Source organism: Nymphaea colorata, chromosome 1 (genome assembly GCF_008831285.2).
Source record: "Nymphaea colorata isolate Beijing-Zhang1983 chromosome 1, ASM883128v2, whole genome shotgun sequence".
Lineage (NCBI taxonomy): Eukaryota > Viridiplantae > Streptophyta > Magnoliopsida > Nymphaeales > Nymphaeaceae > Nymphaea > Nymphaea colorata.
Window position 1 is genome coordinate 30,498,032 of NC_045138.2, and position 15,620 is coordinate 30,513,651.

Sequence of the window (15,620 nt, forward strand, 5' to 3'; positions counted from 1 at the left end):
TTGTTTGAGTCAAGCCATTATATTATAGTGGTGTGCTTGTCGACAGACAAATGGATAATTAAAGCTGTGAATATTTTTTGAATTGCAATTCCGAACATGTGTGTAGCTGTCTATGGAAGGGGCCGTCTTTTTAAGTTGACTTAAACGATGTTCGTAAAATTTCTTTCTTAATGGAAATTATCAAACATGTACTGATGAATTATTTTATAGAGTCAACTACTTATTTCATAATATTTGAATAATGGGCAATTGTTTTTTTCTTAAATACTTCGAATATTGAGTGACTGTTTGCATACTTCTCCAAAAGTTTCAAAGTTAGTAAATTTACAGATTGAGTTTTTTATTTTATTTTATACATTTAATTGTTGTGCTTCTTTTTGTGCAGATTGATTTTATGTAAAAAAAACGCTTAACAATGTTAGGGGTCAAACTCATTGGTAAGCAATCTAAAAGATTCTACACACACACACTTAAGATTTTAGATCCAACCCCTTAAAACGATTGCACTTTCTACATGTTATCTTCAATGAAAATCCGAAGCTAATCCGAGTAACCATTTTTCCATTTAACACATATCCTGCTGATGGTATGGTCAGATATTTTTTTGCCCTAGACCCAGTTGAACATGTTCATGGAGAGACCATCATCAAGTTGGTTTCTGTTTAATCAAGCTTTCTCTTTCTACTGTCGATTCTCTTGGAAAAACATACAAAACGCATCTTAATGTTACCCTACGATGCTGTTTTATCAGTCAGGAAACTGTGCCTGTGGCTGTCAGCTATTCTCTTTAGAATTATGACGGGCACCGGCAGCGTAACAAAAAAGCTTTTAGAGATGCCCCATGCATTTAATCCATGATCGTAATGCTGTGGCATATCAGCACTTGTTCCAACGGAAGTTGGCAAGCTACCCAACACCATATAAGACAAATTAATCAATTAAAACAAGTCACAGTACCTTCATCAAGAAAAATTAACCTGAATCTTGAGATAACTCCTTGACATGAACCTTGAATTTGATGTATATATATATATATATATATATATATATATATATATAGAGAGAGAGAGAGAGATTCTTTGATATATGTACAAGAGCTGTTAAGATAAAAGCCCACAATAAAAAGGCTTCAAAATCATTGACATGCTATTTTAACTTGGTAAGCAACATGAAGCAACATCATTTACCATATAAAGACAAAGGTAAAGAAAAGTCTAAAGGTTGAGATATGTCCTCATAAGAGTTGCTCCACTTGGATCTGACAAGAGATGTCTTATAAGAAGCTTTCTCATACCATTTGGCGCAATCACGAACATATATAAAGCAAACCATACAAGATCAATGGATGAAAGCTTGGAACCAAGGAATCCTTTCCATAACCTGCAATGTCCGTGAACTTAGGATCACTCGAGTATTCACAAGTCAGGGTCAAGCAGCAGAAACAAATTTTGGGAAGCATATCTATACACCTAAACAAGGGAAAACTGAAAGATCCTCATGACATACTTATATCCATGATAATGATTATAATCCAAATATCATTTTTCCATTTTTCTATTCTACTTCCCATCCACATCCACAACTGGTGAAAAGAAGGTACGAGACAACAACTTACCAAGCAAAAGGCAGCCCAAGCTTGCCTGGTCCCAGGAGGCAGGAACTACAGAAGCTTAGATCAAGAATCGTAATTCATTTGGAAAGTTAAAGCAAGTGAACTGGTTTCTCTTTTAACTTGCAAAGCTTATGATGACAATTATGAATAAATTGGATGTCTATTGCGATTGATCCTTATATTCTATGTACACATTTATTAGAAGTATGTATTTTGAACATCTATGTAGCGATAAGTGAACGAGAGTAGGTTCCTCCTAATGAAAAGAGGACATTGGCCTCTTCAATTTCGCAATTTTCACATGTTTTGCACTCACAACATGAATGGATATTTTTTAGGAAGGGACAACTAAATAATCCATTTACAATGTATAATTATGTATAAACAGCAGACAAATTATGCATGTTTTGAAGTCTTGAAAGATCCTATGGTTCATCAAGGAAACATGATCTATGGGTTCATTCCTAGCAAAAGGATAATATATGTATCCATAGGGTCTGAGCTGGCAATCCACAGTAAAAAATGAAGAAATCCAAACTATTTGCAACAGTGTGCAAATATTACATAAATCCATGTCATTGTCACAGACATTGCATTATTTTTGAAAGAATAGCAAAATTCAAGAGAAAAATGAAAAAATGTGTTTTATTTTAACATTAAAATAAATTTATCACGGTTTTCCCTTTTTTCCCATTTTTTCTGTTTTTGTCATTTTTTACATCAATATAATCATGAATTCGAATTTAAACTTGGTTGAAGTTATTTATCAACATTTTTATCATCAATAAAGCTTGTCACTTTATCTAGTTTTTTAGTGTCTTTGTAATTCATTTTCCTGAGATTTTCCTGAGGAAAATTGGCCTAAAAATACATGAGAACATCCTTGTCGTAGAAAACCTGAGAACAATCTTTGTGACAATAGTATATACATGCATACATAGACAAGTACATATATTCATAATTGTGCATGTGTGTGTGTGTGTCCCTCTCAACCTTAGTGCCCAAGGTTTTTTTTCTTAATTTTCAAGTGATACTATTTTCACGTCTGACATGTAAATAAATGTATCGCCTAACAAACTAGTAAGTAACATGGGGAGACATGCACAGGGCTGCCAGCTTGTGTATATGTAAGGTGAAAGTGAAGCTAGAGCAGAACATACTATAGACACTACACATTAAGTTGCATTTGATGCTAAATAATAGTGTATGCCAAAGAGATCTTTCCTTCTATTCCTTGCTACATACTTGAGTGAAAATATAGGAAGCAAGAAGTTTCAGCAATACCATTCAGGTAACCGGAAGAAAGTGTCGAAGAATTCTCTGACTCCATTGACATCAAACTGCAAAATCAATTCTAACCCAAAAAGGAAAAACGCTCTCTGGCGCTTTCTCTCCTGAGGCCAAAGAGCTTCCCATGCTGAAACAAATAAAAATCCTTGTTATAGTTAGGTGAACAACCATTTTCCATACCAATAAAATGTTAAATCCATGCAATTTACCAGGAATAAGGTATTTTGGCCAACATCCAACGTAACAGCTCACTATCAATACCAAATGGACAAATATCTAAGGACAGTTCAAAAAAAAGAAAAACACTCTAACCCTTCATTCATAGTTCCCTAATGTTTCTTTCAAGCAGCCATATATTTCCACTTTTTACCTCATGCTCATCCACATTTTACTGGATGAGGAAAGCTGTCGTACCTTTCAGATAAGACCATGTGTGGTTCTTCCTGTACGGAACTTGGACTTGACAAGACACCTAAAGCGACGAGGCAAGTCCACATCCACACTTTTTGGATACTGACTCTAGATTAGGTAGCTAAGACTCTAATAATATCCATTGTCCAATTTGTCTTAGAGACAACATATTGTGCCTTAGGATACAATGTTTGAAAGGATACATAGATAGACCATAAGAGAGTAGAGTATTAACTATTAAGTATCAGGAGGTTTTAATGAAATGAATTTTCGTATAAAGGTCACTCATGAATAAAAAACCATGCAAGAATAATTTCAAAAGAAAACTGGAGACAATCTAGCCATGGAGGATGGTTCTTTGCCTCAGTGTTCTTATGGCTAACAGTCATCAAGTGAGTGAAGTAGTCATATTAAGTGTCCAGGGTCATCAAGCAAAGAAAGACAAGGAAAATGTCGATTCAGCCAACATGGGGACTTTTAAAAAGGACAGAGAAGTGAATCTTCCAGAGATTACAGGACATAGCAACATTACATGAAAGGTTCAACTAGAAGCAATTCTTGAACAATGACACCAATAGACTCAGATAGTGATGGGTGCATCACTATTGATATTTGACATGTGACATCAAATGTTTATCATAATGCTTGAAAAAGATGAGGACGTTGTTTCACTTCTAAGTGATGCAGCAATGAAAATAAACTCTTTCACTTTATTTTTGTGATCCCAGAGAAGTTGTTGATATGCTAAAAGGTAAAACTTTTGGGTACAGATGAGCATTTAGCCATTTACAATGGTGGTTCAAGTATTGAAAGCACATTTGAAATGAAACACCCTTATAGTATGTAATAGATTACCATCAAACTTCTATCAGTTATGAAGATGGAATCATGGAAGACATGATTGGCACTCCAAATCATATGATTTTGTTTCCCATTAGATGGACATAGAAGCAAATTGTCAAAAACCAGATAGATATGCCATTCACTTGAACCATTAAACTTATGCACTGGTAGATCAATCAAATGCCTTTGATAATTAGACGTGATGAAGCTAATCAGTCCTATCTAGCATTAAAAGATGTCCACTTAGTGACCAATACTTAACAAGGGAGAAACAGAAGAAGAAAAGATCGAGACAGGATTTTCAAAATGAAGATCAAGTGGCGCATGCTCAATATACAGACAAAGCATCGTCCAATCTTGCAAGCAACCCATTCACTAAAAGCCATCCAATCTCAAGAGGCAATAAAACTATAATTGAAGTGGGGGTAGTGGTTTACAATTTTTGCAGCAACTTGTAACACTCATATAACATTTAAGGCATTATTAGAACCATCTACAGGTAGAAAGTAATTTCCTGTAAAAGGTGCCCCTTACTTTAAAGGACACAGAATGTCAAGAAAAGTGCAAGTGCACAACAATGTGAAGCTCAGTCATGGAGGTTTCTTTAGAGAAGATACTATAAGGATAGTTTTGACAAGATAAAAAGCTTCCCCAACAAAATGCAATGTGTCAATCAATGCATCTACAAGGCAATAAGTGCCCTATTGTCGCATTTACAAGAACAAGTACAAAGCAAAGATCCAAATATCAAGTTGAATGTACGGCATTAAAGAAAAGAAGAAGAAACTTAAACAAAAAAAACTGGTATGTGAAAGTACAGTAGTGGTTATTATCGCCCACACTGCTCTCAAGGGAAATAAAGGGGGGAGAAGGCATTATTACGGATTAGGCATTGAGAAGATTATAGGAAACCAGCAAGAAGCTTAGAAGGAATTTAAAAAACAACGGCCATAGAAAAAGGGAGGAAAAAAGAGGTGTAAGCAGTTGTAGAAGTGCTGAGACCTAGGACTAAGAGATGAAGAAGTATGACACGTGAAAAGTCCTGATCTATTTGAGACAAGGTCTGAATCATGATAGAAAATGTAAACTTGCATAACATTGTGATTTTGCTAGAACTATTATAGTAAGGGTACCATAGGAAAAACTACATGCTGTGTCCACGGTGTACGGGAATAGAAGAACCTAAAACCTACTAAAGGACATTGGACAGAGATAATATTCAGCAAGTAAAGAGGAAATTACGAGTCTACAAGTGTGAGAACTATCTTATGCTTCCACAAACACTTCTATTAGCCATGCATTTTGCAAAAATTATTGGCTGCTGTTAAACTTTTCTCAAAGAAGAGAAACAAAAAGAAATGCTAAAAACAGTCTAAAGCCCAAAGCTGCATATTTGCATGAAGCATGAAAGGAATTACACTGCTTAATAAAGTATCAAATTTTTAGAGGAAAATCAATACCTTGTAAGGAAATATTCTTGGTAGCACCATAAGGAAATACTTTTGGAGACTGGATGCTACATTTCAACATTCTTGCAATTGTAGAAGCATAATTTGGTGCTTCTGACAAAGAGCGGACAACAGAGTAACCTGCTTGACATGTAAAGTGAAAAATTTGAGCCATGAATAACCTACATCAGATGGAAAGCTAAGACTCTTTAGATTTACCTGTGGCAGGATGAACCATGCTAGCTGCAGCACCAAACGCAAGGTTCTTCTGTGCAGTGTTTGGCAATGATCCTCCAACAGGAATGTAAGACCATTCCTGGAAGTGTCAAACGAATGATTGGGATCAATAACGAATGAAAATTTTCACAAATATTTCTACGAAAAAGATGCTGTAGAAAGATATTCTGACAAGTAAATCCATGGCTAACTTTCCAAATCATACTATTTACTAGAGTTAGTGTAGGTGAGATATTCACACAGTCAAAGAACAAAATACAAACGGAAAACTACATACGCATGTTTGTGCTTTATGTGCATGTTATTAACATTAGACTGGTGTCAGCTTTTCACACAGGCATAAATTATCTGTCATGTTGGAACTTAAAAATTTAGATAGCTTTTTTTTAGAATTAGATAAACTGACAGATTAAATCAGCAAAACCCTTTTCACATACCCAGGACCTTACCTCTTGTTTCTCATACTACATATATGTATACGTGTATCCCTCTCTCTCTCTCTCTCTCTCTCTCTCTCTCTCTCTCTCTCTATATATATATATATATATATATATATATATATATATATATATATATATGTATGGGCTCAACCAGTCCCATTATGGGACTGTTTTTCCAATCTGTTTTCCTCTCTCACTACTTCCCCTACTTTTTCCTCCCACCCTCCTCTTCTTTTATTCTGTTTTCCTTTTTCACAACGAACTTCTCTACCACAGAATCGAGGAATCTTAAGGAGAGAAATATATATATATATATATATATATATATATATATATATATATATATATATATATATAAACACAGAGCTACAGCCTTGAAAAATGTATCAGCCGAGCAGCCAGTGACCTGTAAAAACATAAGACAGACGCCATGAGAGAGAGAGGATTTGTGACCCAACCAATTTTTTCTGGCCATCTGGCACCATCCAGCTGGTTCAACCCATGCAGGTCTTTCCAATCTGAATTCATAGTTGAGCTCCAATGGACCAATTCTATAGTCGAATGCCTGAAATGTATTTATTGCCCTCAGTTCTTTTTATCAACTTGAAACTGTTGATTTTAGACCCTCATAAACTTCAGGTCGTGCATCAGATTTTGTCAGTTTTTTCTCATTCCTATAAAAATTGAATATCTGAGCTCATCAATGAAGTCATATTGAAGAAACAGCAACAGAATCCAGCTGAACCAGCCATATAATTGGCCAAATTCACCCATCATATATATACCTGTGCAAGGGAAAGAGAGTTTCTCAAACTTGAAATGGATAAGTAAGTCACCTCCTCATAAACTTTAACAATGCGAACTCCCATGGTTTCCAAGCGTGTCATTAATCTTTTCTTCAGTATGTCAAATGGCATGGTAGGTCTTGCTGCTAAACAGGTTTCCTGCAATTAATCAGTTCATTCTAGTGATACATCAAGACCATACCACGTAGGTCTACAGTAAGCAAAAGTATGTAAACAGACCTCGAAAAAAACTCTTGTTGGTGACAATGGCATGGCATAAAGAAATGATGGAACCTCAGACCCAATGGTTTTATCCTTTTTCTTGACATAATCTCTATAGTCCATGAAAACCATCACATTGGGATCATACGGATTGTTTTCTACCTGAAATTAGAAAAAACAACATGAAATATCTACCATTGAACTTGCTACGAGGTTTCAAGTGAATTAGAAGGAACGGGGTATCAAAACCAGTGGTGACATTTTGTAACAGTAATATAATATGTTGGCAGAACAACATGAAGCACCATCTCCAACAGAAACTCCATTACAAGCTGCTGGTAAAGATGATCGAGCACTTTAAATATCTCTAACTATCCTATACTCCAGATAGTAAAACAATGGTGGTACAGACAAGACAAACTGCAACCCACATAAAATGATTTTAAGCACGACGGGGATATATGTAGAGAACACCAAACAAGGGATAAGCATGTGGCCTTGCCTGACCTTTAGATTTGATTAAACGATTAAATATCTCATAAATAAACATTTTTGTTCAATACAATGGATATCTTAGAAATCCTTAACTGCTCATGTTTTGTGCTTTTGATGCATGTCCACGTTTTTGTTTGAGCCTTTCAACATAAACATTTTATTAAATTGAAGAATGCACTACCTTACTTCACTTGTTTTCTGGAAATGTGAATTACCATATCAGCCCACAGTCCAGGCAAGTGATTCTGACATAACTTAAAGTGCTGTTATATGATTTTGGCACCATAAAGGCAAATTCAATCTGGTTACAGAATGTATATCAAGTTACAAGTATCATATATCCATATGGATCAAGAATGGCTTGGTTGAATCATAGCCATTTTGTGTGGTCAAATGTTGATTGCTTGACTGTATGATGAATTGGGAGGCACACTGGGGGTTCCAGGAACAGAGAGCATTAAGTTAAGAATTGAGGGTACTTGTTTCTTTGATAATGACAAGGATATGTTGCTAGCAATTTTTTGTGATTGAATTTAGGTGGCTTGAGAACAACTTAATTTCAAAGCATGCCTAATCTATTTCAAGACGATGGCATTGTATCAACTTGATGATAGTTACATGTTTCCCCTACCGGATCAGCAAAGCACATCTGTGCTCCATTTCGATAATATTCCGCTACGGGCTTAGCCCTGAAGCATGTATAGTATCCTATTAAGTGACAGCCTCAGGTTTATGCTAAGTTGGCATATGGATGCTTCATATTGCTACCACACTTGAGTGGTCTCAGGTGTGGGTGTTGGTGCTGGTGCAGCAAAAATGCTGCAAAACCAAACAGGTCCAGTCAGCTGCACCAAGTCATTTTGTCCAGTTTCAAGTGCAATTTTTATCCAGTATGTAACTAGGTTTGACACTAACCTAGCCTGATTTCATCTCTCTCTCTCTCTCTCTCTCTCTCTCTCTCTCTCTCTCTCTCCCTCTGTATGTGTGTGTGTGTGTGTTGGCCAAGAGGAACATCCTGTTACTCTGGCCTCCAGAAGCTTTCTCTGCCAGAGACTCTGCCTCTTACCGTCAACTGTTAATACATATGATGATATGAGACATGCTGCCTGTCAACCATGTTATGCACCGAGTTGTTTACTGTGGTTTTGACATTTAAACTATGTTTAAGATGTATAAGATATTAGGATATGTTCTTAACAGTTAAGCCTGTTATGAAACAAACTGTGTAATTGCACATATGTTCTTTTGTCTTTACACTTGAAATTATGCTTTCTAAATCCATTTGATTTCTTTTATTACCTATCCAAAAATCAAAGGAAAAAATTGCATTGATTTCTAATTTTGTGATTCTAAGAAGTATCGAATATGCATTTGAATACATGTAAGAAACTGATTCTGAAGCTCAAATATGTAGTACATTCTAAACTTTATTTTAACAGGATTATTTATTATTTGGCATATATTTATATTTTGATTTTGTTATGTCTGCATTTACTTACAAGTGCGTGCTTTATTGACGTGAAAATCCCACAAAGCACTCGTAAAGTGTAGGGCTTTGCAAGTGACAGCAACCCTCACGCTTCGGCAGAAGCCAGGGAACCTGAAGCCCTAGCCCCAGAGGCACTGAATGAAGAGAGGAGAGGAAGCATCATAGGCAAGCAAGGCTCGGGTAAGGAAGCAAGCTGCAGCTAGTAAGCGAAGGTAGAAAAGAACCTGAAGCCAAAGTGAGGTGAGTGTGCTTATGAAAAGTGATGAGCTAATGCCATTCAAAGTTGTCCCTTTTTTATGTTTCGTTTTTTGTTGATTATTAAACATCATAATTAATAATTTTTACTCTTTGTATGTGCATGTGTGTATTTTTTTCAAAAATGCTGCATCTGAACCTATTATACATAGATGTAAGGCCTTTCAAAATTCAGTCCCTCATGCTCAATTAGTTTGGACCATATCTCACATCAACCAAGTTTACACGGTAGAGCTTTTGTAGCCCACTCCCAAGAGAAGTACGAATTGAACAATGCTTTGTCCTCCATCCTTAAATTCTATAACCAATGGGGACATGTTGATTTTGGCTATGGCCACTGATTAGGAAGTCCCACCCCTTGGCACTTCCATGAGGTTTGCATTCAGCTTGGACCAGCAGATGCTGTACGTAAATAGAACAGTTTCTTCAACACCATCACAGACAACTTAAGATGATGTCACTAAATTGACCAGAGCATACTAAACTAGAATTTTAGAACAATGTCAAGGAGAACAAGTAAAGAAGAAAACAACACTTCAATAAAGTTCAGGACAAATAGTTCATTGGTTAGAGAAAGGTGCTAGTAGAGTCAGAGGCAATACCTCACCTCTGCCTCAATGCCATATGCTGTCTGCACAGTAACTTTAGGACCACCGAGCTCATATTTCAAAAGCTTCCCAGAAGCAGCTCCTGAGGCAACAATAGCAAGCCTACAGAAATAGATGTTATATCAGATACTGCCATGATTTCGAGAATTTCTCAAAATAATGTACCTGCAGGGAATCGCAGCACCACTTTCACAAGCAACAAGGATATGGCCATCACTGGATTCAATTGTTCTTTCCACTTTACAGTCAAGGTATGTGACCCCCGCCTCAAAGCACCTATGTGGAATTTCATCAGTCTTCTTCTCAGCAAACACCCAAGACTCATAAAGCAGATGATTCTGAAAATGTAACTCTTTACCGTTTCACCAGTTCTGTGTGCAGTGCATCTCGACTTACACGGCCATATGCACGACCAATCTGGATGGGACAATCGCTCTCAAGATAGACAGCAGTGTCCCGCCAAACATGCTCAATACACCCCTCAAGCCCAAGATCTGAATGTGCATAAGATTAGACCAGTTTGTGAAGGTACACAGAAAAAGTCACATGAAACACAAACAGAACATGAAGAGAACTATAGGAAACAAAAGAAGCCAGTCTAAAAATACATGTTGCAAAATGTTGGGAGTAAAAGTCATAACCGCCTAACAAGGACCAAGAGCTAGCCAGGTTAGTGCAGTTCAAAATGGCTACATTCCAGCAGAACCTTGAACAAGCAGTAGCCTGTCATTACAATTGGAATTTTGTCCACCAGCGGTGCATTTTGTCAACAGATCAGTTTTCTTCTGCTGATCATACGCATAAAAGGAAATTAGTCTCGATAAAAAAAGTCAGATGCCTTCAAGTATGTGTCCCAAATAGAGGCCACGGTATGATGGTCATATCTTCCACTAGAAAAAATGCATTGGTCTGGCAACTGAGGACTCCAATATTTACTGTTTATGTAAATGTAAGCATCTGTTTACAAAGAGATCCAAGAATATAATTTTCAAAGAATTTGGAGGGAAAGACAGTAAAAACAGAAAAGAAAGCTAATTCTAGTAGCACACTGAACTTATAGTATGTCCAGAAGTTCTTAGAAAGGATAAAAATTGACTTAGAGCTAGTCAAGAAAATTTTTTTCTGAAAACCCAAGGTTATATGGCTTAATTTACATTTGAACGATCATAAAACATTAATCAGCATTACCCTTGAATTCATCTTCCCATACTCCATAGTTGTTGGTAAATGGAAGATCCGGCCCAACAAGGCCAACGGACAAGCCTGCCTTAGCAGACTCTGCAGCCAAGGATAGACCAGCAGGGCCACATCCAACTACTACCAGATCAAGTAAAGAAGTCCCAGAAGGTATAGGTGGAAGCTGCATAATAGTTTCATAGTTATCAGTAAAAGAAATTCACTTCAAACAGAAAATAAGAATCATATATGCAAGCAAACTGCGAAATCCATAACACTGGCATTGTCCATAAAATTTGATGACATTATGCTGATTATAGCTGGCAAGTAGAGTTACATTTGTTTTGGTCATAAGGTGAAAAATCGCCTCCCCAAGAGTCAGATTATGATTTCTCAGCCTGTGAATTTTCACATTTTCACCCTCATGTTTGAGAATCATGGGTTTAAAGAGTGATTACTTGCACAAAAGAACAACAGGTTTTACTACTTTTGCTTGTCTAGCCGTGATCTTTCTGTCATTGTGATAAGAAATCACAAGAACCTATGGAACTTGAGGAATCAAAGAAATTTCACGCTAATCACACAATGGTTTCATGTTCCGAATAAATTTTTTATTTTTAGGCACAAATGCATCAAAAAACTTAGGAGCATTATCAATCCACATTCGTATCTTAAAGAAATTTACCTCTTGTTCATTTTCATGAATCCATGGTTTTCATTCAGTAGCCAAAGCAACCACAAAAAATAGAATTAAAAAATAAGGCTGCTATAGAATATCATATCATTTGTTCGTTCCAGAATTAACTGAATGGAGCACACAACAAACTGGACGTCATACTGTCCCACCACTAGCAGACTGAAATTATAGACCATGGTTTGAAAGGAGATGGTACTTCAATTTTCAGTAAATCAATGCCTGGAAAAAGGATAATAATAGCATTTTTTAAGAAAATGCACTCTGTCTGATGTTCGCAGATACAAGCACAGACATATAATGTAGACTCTACAAAAGAGAAAAAAAAATAGCAATAAGAACATGACTAAATTATATCAACCGTAATCACAAGCATGCAGAACAAGAGATGGCACACATTCTCTTTGAACTCATGATCCCAAAAAGGAATCCAGTATTCACAAAACTTTCAAATAGTTTGTTTGAAATAAAATTACTCCTCTGCTGAATATGCAATTCGCACCAAACCCAAGTACTAGCATAAACCTCCCGCCTCCAGAAGTATATAGCGCATAAGTTTAAGGGAATATGGGAAATATCGTAACTTATTTAAGTTCTCATTATTTAGCCATATCAGAAGACCCCGATAGCAAACCATATGTTGTCTCCACCAACTAGAAAATTTGGGATCAACCAGTACAAAAAGGTCTCCAATTTTGAGATTAGAACTTATGTGTTCAGATCTCCAAGATCAGCATCAGGTGACTTCAGAGATGCCAAATGCATCACATGGTCAAGCTCCCAAAATCTCAAGATATATACAAAATAGTTACGGACATAAAGTTGTTTCAGCAGCCCATGGGCTATTCTTATGCTGTTAAACTTTGCAAGGTAAAATATTTGACCCACTAAGGTATCATTGGTACCTAAATATCAGATTAAGCCAGTAAATGGTACTGGAATCAACAGTAGTTTCTTCTTTTAGGCATGACAAAGTTTCCAGTAGCAACAATATGTTTTTGTTGTAAGTTTTAGTTTAACTCGTCTTGAACATCTCAATGCTGCAAATTGCATCAACGACAATGGAGGCCTTCAACTCATGCTGCACGGGCACCTGGCTTCAATTTTAATGCAAGTGACAGGACAAATGCAAGTGTACAGGGCAAGCTACTCCATGCATCCAGTCAGATACACGTATGCTTGGGCCAAGTGTCCAAGAGTTCATTAACTTTCACTTCAGTTTTCTTTGAGGGATAAGCACAACATGCAGAAAAAACACCTTCCAGAACTGAAAACACTGCACCGAATCAGTCGACACCCTTCCTAGTGAAGTGCTTCGTGAAATTCAGATCGCTAAATACTGTTTGGGGGCATTTGTTAGGACCACAAATGTAGTGCTTGGCAATATCAGCTTTCATAAGATAGTGCATCAAGAAGGGTTTTGATCTTTAAGTCTAATATTTCCAACGCCCACCTAGAAGTCAGCTTTCGTGAAGTTACTAGATGAAAGACTGTACTCGTGCATAATGGACCATACTTGACCGCCGGCAGACTCCATCTTGGTTTTCACCGTGGACACTCGTGTCAGGCATGGAAACCACAAAGAATGTTCCTACACACCTCTTCCAACCAGGCCTGCGTCAATGAGTTTTTTCGTTACACGTTATTCTCTTCATCCTGGTGGACTGCCAAACAGCGTACTAATGCTCACCTTCTTGCATGCTACGACGTCTAATGCGGATATGATAAGTTTGCATGATTAGTGCACGTAGGAAACGATTCGCACGATGATATACATACCACCAAAATGCCATGGCAGTACCCAAAGAACAGCCAACTTAAGGAACTCAAGTTCATCAAGGCATTGAGCATCGAACGAGATGAAGTGCGTAAAAAGACTAGCAAAATTCCTCATAATCAAAGTCCATTTTAAAAATAAATCCTGCTTTTAACTTCTTCTCGATAAAGTCTGGGAGGCTTTGACTAACCATAACATATGTATCAAAACCAAGAACATATCGAGAAGCACAAGAAAATTATTCGTACCAGACAACTCCCTGTGGATGATCGTTTCTGTCAATCGTGTCTGCGACAATTTTCTCCTCACGAAAAAATCGCACTACCGATCATTGCAGTTCGTCTAAACTCTAAAGTGTCTTCTAAAGAACTTGAATGCCAGAAATGAAATGCAGAGACGCACGACAGCCATAGCAAATCACGAATAAGCAGACAGCAGGATAAATACAAATTGCAGGGTACAAGGACACTATTTGGGGGGGAGGTGGGGGGACCTTATCAGCAATCTTAGCCTGCTGCTTCATGGTCTTCCTCTCCTGCAACTGAACGAAGTGAATCTCAGAACCGCCGGCCCTCAGGTAATCATCCTCGTCGCCGAAACCTTTCTTCTTGGAATCAGCCGTCGTGCAGCTCTCTGCAGCCGAGGCCTTGACGACCATGCAGCATCTGGGCCCTCTGGAGCTCAAGGAAAACAACGGTGGTCTTGAAGATTTTGACAAAGAGTCCTTGTGTATTCTCCCAATCGCTATGTGAAAGCGAAATGGTGAAGGAAACGAGACAGTCTTGCAGCCACGGAAAATACGACCACTACCAAGACACTCCATTTCTTCTGCTTTAGCTAACACTCAGCCGCAGCTCTCTGCACCGATGAATGCACCGTTAGCATCAAAAAAGAAAAAAACCCAGAAAATCCACACAGAGGAACTGGAAGAGAGCACTTACAACCACCATCAGAGGAGCTCTTACCGACCTTGGTGTGGCACTAGAGAGAGAGAGAGAGAGAGAGATGGTAAGGATAACGATACGCTGGTAAGACGGCGAGCTGAGGATGGAGGACAGTTGCCACTTGCCGGATTGTAATTGGTCGTACAGGTTTACAGACACTTTTCGGATATACGCTCTTTTAAGGAAGCGGTTTTCAATTTTTCTGAAGGAATCGGAGCTTTTGCTGGAAAGAGAATAAAAAATGTATACATTTCATAGTAAAAATATATATTTTGATGATTTTTCTTTTGTGATGTGATACATAAGCATAAACTGACATCTAACTTTCTTTTTCAAAATACCCTTGAAAGCATTTTCTCTTGAACACTTTCTTGACGTTCAGATGAAAATATGTAAAAATGACATCGCATTGGTCATACAATAAAACAATGCAAAAATCAATTTACATTATAAATCAAACTCAGAAACACTCTGTTTAATGTCATCGACACCTGAAATAAGAACTATTACTGTGAGTGAGATCAATGTCAGTCAGAAATTTCTATTAGTCAATGAAGTTAATCATATTTTTCTTCTTCCTTACATGGTCACTTTTGCTATTTAATTTCTGAGGAAACAACTTGGCTTTAATTTAAAGAGTTACGTTTACATTGATGAAGTAAAGAAAAGGACAATTTTATCAATATCAGTTAGGCAAAAAGAAATATAAAATAATCTATTCTCTAGCAGAGCATGTTCGCGTCATTGATCTGAAATGACCAAATTGCCCTTGGCGGCTAAATGGAATACTACCCCGTAAAAAGCTAAAATGGTATGGGTCAAAAATGTCCTGTAAAATGAATGAAAAACCTTTCAAGGTTTAAACTATGTGAACTTGTTTTCCCCCGTCAACGC

The 15,620-nt window shown here is 37.2% G+C and overlaps 1 protein-coding gene across 2 annotated transcripts; it reads right to left on the reverse strand.

Moving 5' to 3' along the window:
- Positions 1–1,100: 1,100 nt before the first annotated feature.
- On the reverse strand, positions 1,101–14,882 carry LOC116246083 (lycopene epsilon cyclase, chloroplastic). Of its 2 annotated transcripts, none has more exons than XM_031617775.2 (12): positions 14,724–14,882; positions 14,276–14,640; positions 11,324–11,495; positions 10,494–10,629; positions 10,301–10,411; positions 10,135–10,237; positions 7,307–7,450; positions 7,118–7,225; positions 5,824–5,920; positions 5,617–5,745; positions 2,897–3,029; positions 1,101–1,380 (listed from the first exon to the last, which is right to left on the reverse strand). In XM_031617775.2, the coding sequence occupies exons 2-12, from the start codon at positions 14,603–14,605 to the stop codon at positions 1,215–1,217; spliced, it is 1,629 nt and encodes a 542-aa protein (XP_031473635.1). In that variant the 5' UTR covers positions 14,606–14,640; positions 14,724–14,882; the 3' UTR covers positions 1,101–1,214. The 2 variants fall into 2 exon arrangements, with proteins under 2 accessions (XP_031473635.1, XP_031473634.1); XM_031617774.2 differs by having other exon boundaries at positions 7,067–7,225.
- Between the last annotated feature and the right edge of the window lie 738 nt (positions 14,883–15,620).

Coding starts and splice junctions, on each gene's coding strand:
- LOC116246083 (XM_031617774.2), bottom strand. CDS start 14,605: ATGGAGTGTCTTGGTAGTGGTCGTATTTTCCGTGGCTGCAAGACTGTC. Junction 10,238..10,300: donor GGTGCTGCGATTCCCTGCAG/GTACATTATTTT, acceptor CTATTTCTGTAG/GCTTGCTATTGTTGCCTCAG. Junction 3,030..5,616: donor CAAGAATATTTCCTTACAAG/GTATTGATTTTC, acceptor TATTTGTTTCAG/CATGGGAAGCTCTTTGGCCT.